The 15,343-nt window shown below is 43.1% G+C and overlaps 1 protein-coding gene across 1 annotated transcript in view; it reads right to left on the bottom strand.

Annotated features, from left to right (window-relative positions):
- Nucleotides 1-755: 755 nt before the first annotated feature.
- The window catches only part of CLMP (CXADR like cell adhesion molecule), a 66,569-nt gene continuing 51,981 nt past the window's right edge, over nucleotides 756-15,343 (bottom strand). The window contains 6 exon segments of the mRNA XM_077839868.1: nucleotides 756-1,050; nucleotides 2,563-2,704; nucleotides 5,287-5,409; nucleotides 6,188-6,355; nucleotides 7,796-7,997; nucleotides 10,181-10,338. Coding sequence (XP_077695994.1) covers nucleotides 756-1,050; nucleotides 2,563-2,704; nucleotides 5,287-5,409; nucleotides 6,188-6,355; nucleotides 7,796-7,997; nucleotides 10,181-10,338 — 1,088 coding nt within the window.

Raw genomic sequence — 15,343 nt, 5'->3', positions numbered from 1 at the left:
CATGTCGATATTCACTCAGTCTTCAGTTTCCTCTTGCAATTACTGTACCTGCATCCCCTAACAATGAAGGTCCTTTCTTCAGCACAAAGGTTATTTCTATCTGTTATATTACTGCTGCTTCTCAATACTGATTTGAGTTATTATTTGCTGTTTGGGTTGAGTTTTTGCTCCTACAATTATTTTGCTAAAAGGCGTAATGCAAAAATATGAAGCAGCTGACAGTTCCCTTTGAAGGTGATCAGAGGACTATCCTCACCTAAGATACTGCCTCGGAGGACAAGAGAATGGCTCATTTACCAATTTCTCAAAAACCTGTACAAAAGATTTTTTTCAAAACCCCTCTGGAATATTTTATGTCTTGTGCCTCTCTTGATCCCTTTTTAAAAAAATCCTGAGATTTGTTTCCAGGCCCCAGAACATTACACTTAATTTTCACAGTGCTCAGCTGTCCAAATTTTCAGCTATATTTTCAGAGTACCCAACATTCCCTTTTTTAATATTAACTACAAAATACAGCCCCCTTTTTTCTCCAACTTCAGGACTCTTTAAAAAAAATAAAAAGTCAATGTCTGAACCACAGTATAGGAATTTGCAGAAAGAGATGAAGTTGAGGGCTTCTTGTGGAGTGAATAATCAGAAGTGGTTAAAAAAAAAACAACTACCCAGGAAAATAAGCTAATGTAATAATTCTTATATGGCTGGTGGCGTGTACAGTAGTTCTGGATGGCTGGAGTCTCAGAATAGCAGGTGGGCAGTCAAACGGTCTGGAAGGCCCGGCTCTGAGCAGGCAGCATGACTGGGGTGGCTCCCATTTTCACCAGGGTGGCATGGTTAACTTTCTTTGGACCAATTTCCCTTCCCTCTGTCTCCACCCGGCTGTACTGAGGAGGAGTTATATGGGGGGTGGCTTCCGTGGACAAAGTCCGTTGGCTGCGAGAGGCACTGTTGGCTGTTGATCTGGTTGAGGAGGAGCCTGAACGTGAGCTTCTGGAGCCAGAGGAAGAGGAGCCAGGTTTGACTAGATGGGCTTTTGGAGCCTCTGCATCTTCTCTGCAACCAAACACGAGAGATGGCAGAATTAAAATACCATGAGAACAGGAATAGTCACACCCACAGATTATACCATGTTGAGTTGCCACTAAGATCAGGAGATACTTCTTAAGATTCTGTATCATTTGTAAAAGAGATAAATAGCCTAGTGGTTTGATCAGGGTGCAGGGACTCCTGAATTCTATTCCATTTGACATCTGACTTGCTGTGTGACACTGTGGCAGGTACCTTAAATTCTCCGTTTATCAGCTGACCTAGCTGTAAAATGCATTTAACAACTCATACCTCACAAGGTTTTATCACTTATTTGTATCTGTAAAGGGCTTTGAGATCTCTGGAATTAGTGCAGAGGTTATGTGCAAAGAGTTCAGGTACTGATGGCCTCATTCTGCAATCCCCACTCAGCATGAATAAGTACTTACTTATGTGAGCAGAAACCAATGGGGCCAGTCATGCAGTACTAATAAATGCTACTGGTGTAAAGAGGTCCACAGTCAGGCATGTAAAAAAGGAAGAAGATGAAGCAGAGTGGGGAGAGATGGGTAAAAAGATGATTTAGCAAGAGCCAGAAGCTGGGACTGAAACAAAAGGTGGAAGGGAAATGGAAAGCGAAGGGTTGAAGCAGAGAAAACAGGCCAGGAATCAGTCTGTAGGCTGGGGCTTAGCAAAGTAAGCAGCTTAATTCCATCATACAGGCATTTTAATAGCTGTCCTGACCTGTCAAAGGGCAGAGAGATCCACTGCTGAATGGATTATACAGACCCCTGCCTACCGTTAAATGGATGTCAAGTGAGGGCAAGGACTCCTTAATAATCAGAATTAAGGGTGAAAGAAAGTGAGGTGTTCTCCAAGGGCACATCTTGCTGAAATACATTTCCTTTTCCAGGAATTTCTCTACTGAGAACTTCGGGCAAGTTCTGGTAGGGACTAACTTCTGTTGGCCTCATTATGTACCCATTATGAGTACATCAACCCTGTATCAGCAGTGGTGTTACATCAGCACTGGGTAGAACTTCAGTCTCCACTCTCATGCTGGGAGAATTCTTTCACTCAGTGCTAAAGCCAGAAGCAAGGAAGGGTGTTCATCACAGCCAGAGAGACTGCAGGAACATCCCTGTCCTACAGACAGGAATTGGAGTTGAAAATAAACCATTCAAACAGTTAAGAAGTTAAAGGAAGTTCCATCTGAATTCAGTTTAGGAAAGAGATAAATAAAGGCTTAGGGAGGGGTGGAAACTGTGTGTGAGTGAATGAGTCAGAGAGTGAGTGGGTTGTATTTTATCTTAGATCTGCCCTTGGAACACAGCGTTTTATATCTCTGTATTTTATTTTCACTGCAAGATCTCCACAAAATGGTCTCAAAGCGTCTTAATGACTATTTACATGCTGGTGGGTGTAAAGTCAAGCTTCTTAACACAAGGTTCATAGAGATTTTAGCTTGTTACTTGACAGACAACGGAAACTATCTGTTAACCGAGATCATGCTGGGTATGTGGGGGCCTAAAGACTTACCTGATTTCATTTGCAGCCTCTTCTTCTTCATACCTCTTCTTTTCTTTCCTCCTTTTTGTCAGCCACACACTCAAGAAGACCAGGGAGATTCCCACCACCACCCCACACACTGCTCCGGCGACCATGCCAACACTTCGGGCATCTGTTATCCCAGAAAACAAATGTGCGTGTTAGTAGATTCTCCACAGAGTCACAAAGCCAGACTCCGCCCCACGCCCCATTTTCCTGCATCACTCAGATTTCACGGAATCACAGAAATAGAAATGTAGGGCTGGAAAGGGTCTTGAGATGTCATCTAGTCCAGCCTCCCTGTGCTGAGACAGGACAAAGTAAACCTAGACCATCTCTGACAGGTGTTTGTCCAACCTGTTCTTAAAATCCTCCAGTGATGGGAGTTGCACAACCTCCTTGAAAGCCTGTTCCAGTACTTAACTATCCTAGTTAGAAAGTTTTTCCTAATATCTAATTACATTGAACAATCAATATGTAAGCATTATGGGGTGTGAGTCAGGACAGAATTTATTTAATTAATCCAATTATTTAGGCCTTGCCTACATGCCGGAGTTGCACCAAGTTAACTTACAGTGGTTTTTAAACCAATTGAGTTGAGTCAGTGCAAACCCTGGTGTGGTAATTCTTATTTAAGAGTGGCTTAGTTTAGTTTAGCTTAAACCTGTTCCTTTACTCTTGCCTACACACAGAGTTTGCTGGTTTAACTTAAAGTGAGATTTTAAACCGGTTTAGTTAAATTGATGTAAAAGGCTGTGTGGACACTCTTTTTTCAGTTAAACCAGGTTTATTTTTGGATTATTTTAAATGAATTAGGTATAGGTTGAAGCTAAACCGAAATATGCCATTCTTAAACTGCAGTGTGTCCACACGGGTTTTTACTGATATAACTAGATTGGTTTAAAAAGAAATCACACCTTCAGTTAAGCAATTGAAAATTTCTTGTATAGAAAAGGCGTTAGATTTATAGAAATGCTAAAAATGGCACCTATCCCCATGCCCTGGGCATCCTTGACTTGTCTTAAAAAACACCCTAGGTCAAGGGTGGGCAAACTTTTTGGCCCAAGGGCCACATCAGGGTTGCAAAACTGTATAGAGGGCTGGGTAGGGAAGGCTGTGCCTCCCCAAACAGCCTGGCCCCCGCCCCCATCTGCCTCCTCCCACTTCCTGACCCCCTCAGAACCCTCCACCCATCCAGCCCCCCCTGCTTCTTGTCCCCTGACTGCCCCCTCCCGCCCCAACCGCCTCCCCGGGACCCCATCCCCTATCCAACCCCCCCTGCTCCCTGTCCCCTGACTGACCCACCCCCTATCCACACCACCGCCCGCTGACAGGCCCACCAGGACTCCCACGCCTATCCAACTCCCTCTGTTCCCCACCACCCCCCAAGAACCTCCACCCCATCCAACTGCTCCCTGTCCCTGACTGCCTCCCCGGGACTCCCTGCCCCTTATCCAACTTCCCCACTCTCCGCCCCCTTACCATGCCGTTCAGAGCAGCAGGGCTGGCAGCCCAGCTGGAGCCAGCCGTGCTGCCCGCACAGCGGGGCGTGGCGGCGGCGGGCAGCAAGGGAGGGGCCAGGGGCTAGCCTTCCCGGCTGGGAGCTCAAGGGCCAGGCAGGATGGTCCCACGGGCCAGATGTGGCCCACAGGCCGTAGTTTACCCACCTCTGCCCTAGGTGCAGTGGTACAATTTATGATAACACCAGTAAGCCAGACAAGTGGAAAACTCAAATCCCCCTCTCCTTTGAACAATCCATCACCTTACAAGTCGCCTCTCTTTCCCTTGGTGCCCCAACACCACCACCACCACCACCACATACACACAATTTTCAGATGTGTGGGGGAAAAGATGATCTTTGCATCATCATCAGATTTAGGCAATTTCTGACTGGGATGGGGATAAATTGCAAAATGCAGAGAACGCTCACACCAGGCCCCTTTTGTATATCCCAGTGGTGTTCCAGCTCCACCCTCGCTGTTGAGCTCACCTGTGAATTGGACACCCTGAGTTTTGAAAACCCAGGAAAAATGTGTTCTATGGATTGATTAATTTCTAAACATAGATCTTGGGACACACAATGCAGTGTACTAGCCATAGCCTTGTATCCCGCCCCTTTTCCAGGCGTGCACACAACTCCAGCTGAGGTGGTTAACCAGGTGTGACATCCTAATCTCTGGTCTTTATGCAGAAGTTGTCAAACATGGATTAGAAATGAAATGCGGCAAATGTCATTTTTAATCAGCATGTTATTTCGTTTCACAGTAAGTCTTTTCAGACTGTTTTTAGAGAGCTTCCTCTCTTAATTGGGACAGATGCTTAATTCTGGATTGGGGTGTTATAGTTAATAGTCCTCTATTATACAGCCAGTAAATTTGTAAGTACATGTACCACCTGAATGCTCTGGAAGCTCAGCAATTCAGCATTATTCCCAGTGCTCTGCCAGTCTTTCCTTCTCAGAGGCAAAGGAAGCCAGGTTTCTGCACCTGAAGTATTTTTGTACAACCCTAGGTTATACCAGTAAATGTTATGTAAACCCATAAAGTCAATAATGAGTAAGGAAGAGCTACTTCAGATTATGCAAGTATTCAGGTTAAACCAAAGGTGTGGCATTACTCCTGCACAGAAACAGAGCTTTTATCAGCACAGGAGACTCTTTGGAGGTACTGTTAATTGTTAAAGCACGCTGGATACTCGCTACCCTCTGATACTCACACTGCACTGTCACCTGCACAACACAGTTCTCTTGTCCAGCCTCATTGTAGGCAGTGCATTGGTATAACCCTGTAACCATCTGTGTGAGATTCTTCATTAGAACTTGCCCAGGGTTAGAAATGTCTGAAATGGAAACAAAAAGAAGCAAAACAAATAAAGAAGTCATAAAAGTTAGGGGAAATGTTGTCCAGTGGTTAGAGCACTGAATTTGGACAGAGAAGAACTGTATTGTATTTCCAGCCCTGCCACTGACTTTCTGGGTAACCTTGGGCAAGTTGCTTGACCTCTCTGTCTCTCTCTCTCTCTTTCCCCTCCAACATTTTGTTTGTCTTACCTATTTAAGTTGCAGGCTCGTTGCAGCAGAGACTGTTTCTCACTATGTTTGTACAATGAGGCTCCAATCTTGGGGTGGGGTTTCTGTGTGTTATTTTAATACAAATAAATAATGCTAAGAATAAATGGTTTGCATTTCTATAGGACCTATCATACAAAGATGTCAACCCACATTAAAAGCAATGAATTAGGCCTCAGAACACCCTGAGAAGTATTATCATCATTGATCATATTGTTGACATTCAACAAATAAAGTTGAATACTTAGATTGTAAGCTCCTCGGGACAGGGACTGTCCTTTTTGTTATGGGGCCCTGGCACAATGGGGCCCTGACTTATGATTGGAGCTCTTTCTCCATACTGCACTACTTCTACTCAATAGCCTCTATTGTAATGACAGGGCAATAGGCTGAGAGCAATTCAGTATTTGCCCAGTGTTACAAGATCATCCAGTGACAGAGCTGGGAGTAGGGAGGAAGAGAGGGTAGGCCTCTTTCTTTTTCCTTAGGGGTGGCTCTTTTGTTTGTTGGAACACCATGAGAACTGGGACGGGGCCTGGGATGACTTACTGACTCGTGCCGTGGGTGGCAAGTGTCCGACTTTTCCTTCCTTGTCACTTACACGCTGCCACTGGTACAAGATGGGTGCTGTGCCGGAGGCAGAATTGCACTGTAAGGAGAGTTCCTTTCCTTCAAAAAGCTCGCCTTCCACCCAGCATTTGGGCTTGGAAGGTTTCTCTGGAAGAAACAGGTTGGGGGTTTGGATCATTAGTTAACTAAGAATCTGGTGTGAAATCCTGCCCTTTCTGAACTCAATGGGAGCTTTGCCACTGACTTCAGTGGGTCCAGGATTTCATCCTTGGAAGCAAGCTAGAAACCTCACCTCCAACAACAATAACAACAACTGAGTTTAATAAGAGCTGAGCATTCCCCAGGGAAATAGGGCAGAACCTGCCAGCTGGATATCAAGTGGCAATATTTTCTATGGCTGCTCATAGCCAGAGGGCAAGAGGACACTGTTTCTAGCAGCTTCTGAAAGCTGCCTTTCCAAATTAGCCATTCTGGGTGGGTGTCACACAATATCGCTGCTGCTTGTTTATTGGCGTTACTTCTGACCCCTTTACAGCAATGACTCTCACCACAGCCTGAGGACAGGGACTCAATATGTCTCCTGTGGGCACAGAAGCAACATGACATGCCATCAGTGCCAGTTCCCTCCTTGGGATTTGCACTAGAGTAAAGGAGGCCAAAGCACCATCCTTGTCCCCTCTGGGAATTAGATACTATCTACCACCCACATGAATGCCTAGCAGAGCCCAGAAAGTGAGGTGCCTTGGCTTAATCCCCATAATCTCATCATGGAGGAGCTCAGTACACTGCAAACCTCTGTATCACATTCTGCTTTAAGAAAAGGAGTACTTGTGGCACCTTAGAGACTAACCAATTTATTTGAGCATAAGCTTTCATGAGCTACAGCTCACTTCATCGGATGCAGCTGTAGCTCACGAAAGCTTATGTTCAAATAAATTGGTTAGTCTCTAAGGTGCCACAATACTCCTTTTCTTTTTGCAAATACAGACTAACACGGCTGTTACTCTGGATTCTGCTTTAAGTGCTCTTCATTCCCTGAATGCCCTGTGATCCACCCTCTTCTCCTTCACTGCTTCCTTCCGTCTGTCTGTTCATCCTCCTTTTCCCCACTGTCTGTTGGGGGCCCTGCATCCTTATTATTTATTTGTTTTATTAACTGTATACTAAGTGAAAACCCAAACTGAAAGCCTTCAGTCAGGGAGGAAACAATGGCAGCTCCAGCATCTTGTTCCCATCAGACATGTGGCCAGTTCCTGGTACTGGGATCTGAACCCAGAGTTCTCTGCTCGAACGCTGTATGGGGTCATCACCAACTCAGTCACAATGGCATGTTAGCTTTTGTGATCAAATCAGAAAGAATGTTTTATGCTATCCTTCAGTTGGCTGTGATGACTTCCAAACAGTATTTTTCTTCTAGTCTCTGTCCTTCACTGGAGAATGCAAAGGCAAATGTGAAACTTGAATGTGAAACCTGATCGTGAGATACTGGGAGCAATTCAGGTGCGTAGGTACTGTGCTGAAGCAAAATCTGCTTCAAGGAATTGAGTCTAGTGTGTTTTCTTTTGAAAAACAACAAAACGACCTTACCTAGAACAATCAGGGTGATGCGATACCACTCGTACTGTCCGGCATTTTTAACTTTACACGTGTACTGCCCCGCATCACTTGGCTGCAGAGACACAATGTGTAAGGAGGCGTCTCCAGCTAGGAAATTGGAGGTGAAGGAAACACGACCTTTTTGCCCCTCATTCAGGTCATTATACACGTTGCCTCCAGAGTAGGTAATAACCTAAAAGGGGGAGTTAGCCACCAATCAGTCAGTCGAACCAGTCACTGTACTGTACAGCTCAACCAAACAAACGAATCACAAGAGACTCATGTTTGAAACCAGGTCAGCTTGCAAAATAGGATTTCTATCTGGCAATTACTTTGGTTATTAGTAATTATGGAGATGTTGGTACTTATTCAGTTACGGTTGCACTGAGCTTTCTTCCTGTACCCAGAGTTTAATCCCTCTAAAAACTCTGTCATGGTTCAGTTTAGAAAACCCTTGTCTATGCTGGGATTTCAATCACCAGTCTAGCTGCACTGGTACAGACCCCTAGTGTAGACACAGTTTATACTGGTGTAGTGTGATTTACATTGGTGCTGCTTACCCTTTTCACTGGTAGAAACAGCACTACACTTCCATCCATTTACTGTAGGTACTTATATGCTCTCCGCCCCCATTACAGGAATATATGAGTGCATTACACTTCTAACGGATTTATCCTCTGTGAAATAGGGAAATTTTAACATTCCCATTTTAATTTATTTTTAAATTATTTTTTATTTGGGAAATTTTAATAAATTTACAAATACTTGCCATGTCAATATCAGAAACAAGACAACCATTATAGCTGTTAGCTTTTGTTTACAGAAACATTATACAGGAATGGAGTCGTTGTTGGATCATATTAAAGAAGTTCTATATTAAAATCACAAATGAGTTTGATTCCCCATAATTTAATTTCCAGGGTATTACTAATTAAGAGGTCTCTTGGTTTTTGGTACTGTTTCTCTCCCTCTTTGTGTGAAACTTGCAAGCTGCTAATTGTGTTAGTACATTCTAAGACAGAGTCTGTTCTCAAAGCAATTCTTTGTAACAACAACTACTCACACAGAGAGAGACTCAAAGCAATACTCTGTAACAACAGAAACAGCACCCAGAGACTCCCCGCCCTTCTGTTGTATTCATCTCGCTTTGTTAACAATTGTGATTAAAATAGAGATAGAGGATGTATGTGGATGGCTGCTTGGTGTGGATAATAACTGAATGATCAGGGAGGTGCCAGCCTCAGAATCCAGTGTCCATCGGCTGAAGAAGGTGTCAAGTGGAAATAACCAGAGGACCCCTGGAGGGCAGACTGGAATCCACCCAACAGCCTCAAGAATGGGAGAACCAAAGAACAAGATAACATCTGGCAGCACGGAGCCGTCAGGAATGTGCTATCTGCTGATTGATTCAGCAACGGCATGATGAAGCAATTCCCACAGACTGGCATAGGAAGAAATTCCTATAAAAATGGACTCTAGAAAGTGAGAACTTTGGGGTCTGATTCTGCAAACCAACTTCCAGGAGCATCAGATGTGCATCTGACAAGGCCCTGCTCCCTCCTCACGTCCAGGCCACCTGGCCAGTGGCTTGGCATGAGCAACTCTAAGGCTGGTAACTATGATAACAACCTTGCAGAACGTGTGTGTGTGTGCGCGTGTGTGTGAATCAATGTGTGAATAAATATGAAATTGAATGGAATGTTATAGCTATAACTAACTGCTTACTATGATTCTTTCTGTATTCACAATAAATGTGGCATTTTGCCTTTTCCCCTTTAATAAGATCCTGCTGGTTTTTATTTTATTGGTATAACATCGTCAGATCTTTCATTTTAACATGATGTTACCCTATCCTAGAGTGAGCATCATTACAACACCAATGTCATTTCTAGTGATTTTGTTAAGCTGAGTGAAATCTCAGTATACACATATTTAACAGATCAGGCATGTCTATGTTAGTATTTAAAACAGTTGGATAGGTGTGCTGGCTTTATCTGCAGGTGAATGTACTTTATCTGAGAATTGAATAAAAGGTAACCACTTTTCTATGTTTCTATCTGTCCTTTGTCCATTTTGATGGATATGTAATTGGTGTGTTAATTTTTCCATAAGCAGAGCTTCCTATATGTTTTTGAACCATTGCTCTGTGTTGGACTGTTTTTTTCTTTTTCCAAAGAGAGGCTACGAGTAGCCGAGCAGCTACTGGCAGATGAGAGATTCATTCTCATTTCCTCCTGTGTGCCCGTCTCCACTAGGAGGATTGCCAGTTCATAGGCTAGTGTTGATACCAACCTACGTGAATAAGTTCTTCCCCTCAGTACAACAAGGAAACAGGGCTTCTTGGTGGATGCTAATTGTGGCTGAACAGAGACCTACCGCTTTTTGGTCGGCTTTGGAATCATGCAGCAGCCACTCAATATCCAGGCTTCTTGGCTCCAGGAGGCCCAGACGGTGGTGACAGGGCAGAGTGACGTTTTCCTCAGCCACCCTCTTAAACTCCGTTTGAGCCCCAGATATCCAAACTAAACAGGAAGCTGAAAGACAGAAACCGGTGGTCAGTGACCAAGAGGAAGGAAACATCTATGAACTCACTGGTTCAGCTGGGCCTGATTTTGGGGGACTCATTGCTTCATAGTAACAAAGAAAATGCAGTACTTTTGCTTACTGGACACTTTGTATCTGATTAAAAGTGGCACATGTTAATTGACATCAGGTTAGATTCGCCCCAGTGTTTGAGCTCAAAGAACAGGTTACTTGGTCTCCACTGAGCTGTCAAGACTAAATGCACAAGAGGCTTTATTTCCAAAGTATACATAGTCTAAGCGCCATGAATGTTCCCCACATGTGTACACCACAGTCCTCTGTGCACCCCCTGGGGCTTGAGAGTGCTTCCTTCTTTACTTCCTTCTTCTTTTACACTTCCATTACCCAATAGCTTGCATTTCAGCCTGTAGCCTTCCAGCCTTTACATTAATGCCACTCCTGGCAGCCAGACTGGTCCCTGATGAGTGATGTAATGGGAGACTCTCCCGAACCCCAAAGGATGAGTTCAGTGTGATTGCAGTACTGAAAGTAAGAAGTCAAGCTCGGGAAATAAAAGCATGATATTCCGTAAAGCAGGCATGGCACAATTAGGTTAGTGAACTGGTTCTGAACCTTGATTGTCTTGAACCGTTTACCATTACAAAAAAAATCCTAACTTGGACCGCTAGAGGGAATCAAGATCCTTACGTGCATCTGACATCAAGAAAAAGGAAGACTGGGTAATGCCAGACAAAGCATTACATTTACATGCACTGTGTTAATATTAGGGCACTGTGAGTCATTATGAAACTCACCTGTTTTGGGGGTTCCTTACAAACTCAAAATTAAGCCCAGTTTCATGGAACTGTTACTAAATGAGGCTCTGTTCCAAATAGATCTTGGCTAAAGTATAGCTTTGCACTGTACCATGCCCATGTCACGGCTTTGATTAGAAATTAGCCCCAAGATGCTAATTTGGATCTTGATCCAAATGGCTCTGGGGTTCTGGGACACTGGGAAAGTTCTGAGCATTTGCCTCAGGGTCATCTCTAGTTCAGACATTAAATCAAGTGAAAAATGGCAGTTGTAACTGAGTTTTCACAGGGAGTTTTGGGATTTGTTTGAACATGTTTTTCAAAGTAAAATTCAGATATGGCGAAAGATGTGCTGTTACATGTGGGATCACCACCTATCTGAAGGCAAACAGTCGAGCTTCATGGTGTCTTAGTCTTTCATCTTGTTCCAAGGGACAGACATCATTGCTGCTGTGAGGTAGCCACATGTTTAAAGGCATTTTAAGCAGACAGACATTAACACAGTATTGCCAAACTCAACGTTCAAAAATGATGGGTCAGGTTCCTAAAATAGGGTGACCAGTTTGCAAGTGTGAAAAATCAGGATGGGGGGGTAATAGGCACCTATATAAGACAAAGCCCCACAGTATCAGGACTGTCCCTGTAACATCTGGTCACCCTACCCTAAAATTGTGAGATTGCCTTAAAAATTATTAGATTTGTAACAAATAAAATAAATATGGGCTTCTTTTTGGGTATGGAGACTTTAGAGCGCAATCAGATCATGTTTTCAAACTTACGTCTGCAAACATTAGGACTGGTATGTTTTTTATTATTCATTATTATTATTAAAGGAAAGTTCCTGTCATTTCTTGATTCCATGAACTGGGGCTTTAAGAAAAAAACAAGTGTTGTGAGACTGTGAAGAAAATCACAAGAGTTGGCAACACTGCGGGACCTACGGTGACCAGATGTCCCGATTTTATAGGGTCAGTCCCTATTTTTGTTTTTTTTTCTTATATAGGCTCCTATTACCCCCCACCCCCGTCCCAATTTTTCATTCTTGCTGTCAGGTCACCCTAGTGGCACCACACTATGACTGTGCCTCAGAATTTACATTCAGAAAGGCTGAGAGGTTTTCTCCACCTCTAAGCTCTCCTTTACGTTTGTGTAAAGACAAGAGAGACACAACAAGAATGATGCTTCCCTGGACTTCTCTTGCTTGCTCTCTCCCTCCCTTTATGACAAACTTTACCCTCAGAAGCGTGTATGCTGGAGCCAGGATTCCTGGGTCCTGTTCCCAGCTCTGCTCCTGAATTACTGTTTGACCTTCACTCCCTGTGCGTCAGTTTATCTATCTGTGTTGCTTAACTGATATTTGCCACATGCTTGGATAAAAGACACTGCTCAGGATATCTGTGCAATGTAACAGTGATACAATAATAACATGGGAAGAAAGGGGCTGAATGGTTGAATGTGTGTTCTGAATTAAAAGCATGCATAGCCTATAAAATCTCTGCTCCCTGGGTAAGAATCACAATTTGTATGCCCATTTGCATGCACACACCCCTTATATGCATTTTGCAGATTTCCCCCCTATTTTCCTTTCAGATACATTTTTCTTACATGGCCAAAAGCATCTGTGACAAATTATCACATCAGCCAGACTGAAGGCGGTGCCCAGCCGGTGCCTACTCCGCCCTCCTTTATACCCTGGCACTCCTTCAACATTTACTGCCACGTAGTTTAAGATGGGTGGATTCCTGCTGCAAATTAATCTCCCCCACCCTGCTCTTTACAGGAATCAACAGGCCCGGAGGAGGCCCCACTCAGCCACGTTGGCTGGTTTCTCTAAAGGGAAAGCTAATTCAATTTATAGCTGGATTCCCTGATGCCAAAACTTCTTATGACCACAATTGGGATCAGTTTTTTCATATCCCAAGTGCAATTATTTATTCTTTCTAAAGATAAATGTTTGTTTTCTATTATGGCCTAAATTGCTGGATCCTCCGTCAATTAAGCCACTGACACTCACTTGGTCAGTGGTTCTAAACCAGGGGTACGTGTACTCTTGGGGGTACACAGCATGTTTTCCAGGGGGTACATCAACTCATCTAGCTATTTGCCTTTTTACAACAGGCTACATAAAAAGCACTAGCGAAGTCATTATAAACTAAAATTTCATATGATGACTTGTTTATATTGCTCTATAAACTATGCACTAAAATGTAAGTACAATATTTATATTCCAGTTGATTTATTTTAAAATTATATAGTAAAGATGAGAAAGTCAGCAATTTTTCAGTAATAGTGTTCTCTGATATTTTTGTATTTTGTATTTATTTATTTATTTATTTATTTTTGTAAGCAAGTAGTTTTTAAGTGAAGTGAAACTTGGGGGTACACAAAAGAAATCAGATTCCTGAAAGGGGCACAGTAGTCTGGAAAGGTTGAGAGCCATTGCACTAGGTTAATCAATGAGCTTAATTGATCTGCCACTGCAGGGAGTGTTCACACACAACACTGACTAAACTCCCAAAGTCCTTTCTTTGCCATCAAACTGGGCTTCATGTATAACCTGGGTTGGATTTCCTAGGGAGGCAGCATCTTCTTTGGTTTCAGAGTAACAGCCGTGTTAGTCTGTATCCGCAAAAAGAATAGGAGTACTTGTGGCACCTTACAGACTAACAAATTTATTTGAGCATAAGCTTTCGTGGGCTACAGCCCACTTCATCGGATGCATCCTCATCTTCTTTGGGTGTCTCAAAGTCCTGGCCAGAAATATCTAGGTGAGATCACTGGGATACCACATTGTCAAAAATGCAACAGCATTCCATCCTCTCTGGTTTGGGGCTGGGAGAGAGGGCATGGGAGAGAAAAAATATCAAGAAACACTCCAGAAAACTCAGATTTTACTCCTAATTTTATAAACAGAGGAATTAAACAAAAAACAAAAAACAAACCCACTTAATGGGTATAAAAATCAGCTGGCTCTGCTTATGGGCGATTGCCTAAGGAAGCAAAACCATCCATAATTGTTTGTGTGGTTATCTGTGAGCTGATAGGGATAGACATTTGCTGGTTTGCAAAAGCAACAGATACAGTACCCTGGAGCTGGTTCTGTGCATCATAGAGCCATAATATTTGTGCACAATGGGTACAGCACCTTTCCAGCCATCTCTAGGAAACCTTCCAGCCACAAGAGGGCAGAATCCACCCAAATAAGACATTATGCACTCCACTAAAGGTATACAACAGATGATTTCCCCAAAGGTCAGTTCCTTAAATTTCATCTACTAATAACGGAGTGGCTACGTTAAGTCTGATCCTGGATTCCTCACGCCAGCAACACACCCACTTACTCACAGTCCTCCATGGATCCTGAGCATCATGTGATATATTTCAAAATTATTATAGCGTTCAGATTTTTAAAGCCTTTACTCGCTCCTTACTCAATCAAACTCCCACGGACAACAATGGGTTCTTTATTCCGAGCAAGGCCCATGACTCTGATCCTGTACAGCAATTCCTAGGTTGCTTAAGCTTTGGCTCACATCTGGGCACGTAGTCCTTAAAAATGAGTGTCCTCTTTAGCCCTCAGGCTAGCTGACATTTCACTCAGCACATCATAAAACAGAACATGTTGGTGAAACAGTTTTAATATTTAAACATTTATCTTTGTGCTAAAAGACAATGGATTTGGTCAACCACACATGCCTTGCAGACAAAAGAAAGAGGTTTTGCTCTTTCATCCCAGTCTAATATTTGTATTAAAACTACAGAAATGTTTTAAGCAACACAAAAGTTCACACACCTAAATGGTATATGGTGGACAGCGTAATAATAAAGTTTCAGTTCTTTTTAGCAACACGTTTTTTAAAATATATGGGGCCAGATTCTGCAACCCTTAGTCGTACTCACTCCTGAAGTTTCCAAGAACTTCAAAATGACTTGTGATTTTGAGTGCCTCAATTTTTGGTACTCAACTTGAGACACTTTAAAGGGGGATGATTTTCACAAAGTCAGGTGTCTCCGAGTACCATTCCCTCCCCTCTGCATTGTTCACTGAAATCAGTGGGATTACTCAAGGAGTAAGATACTACTCAATATGAGAAAGCCCTTAACTCCTTCACCAAAAGATATATGTACACATACATACGTGGATGTACTTAAACACACATACCATGTACACGTGCCAGCATACACTTTCATGCATATATAC

The sequence above is a fragment of the Eretmochelys imbricata genome, chromosome 22 (genome assembly GCF_965152235.1).
Source record: "Eretmochelys imbricata isolate rEreImb1 chromosome 22, rEreImb1.hap1, whole genome shotgun sequence".
In the NCBI taxonomy this organism is placed as follows: Eukaryota; Metazoa; Chordata; order Testudines; family Cheloniidae; genus Eretmochelys; species Eretmochelys imbricata.
This window is presented reverse-complemented; position numbering and strand designations above follow the sequence as displayed.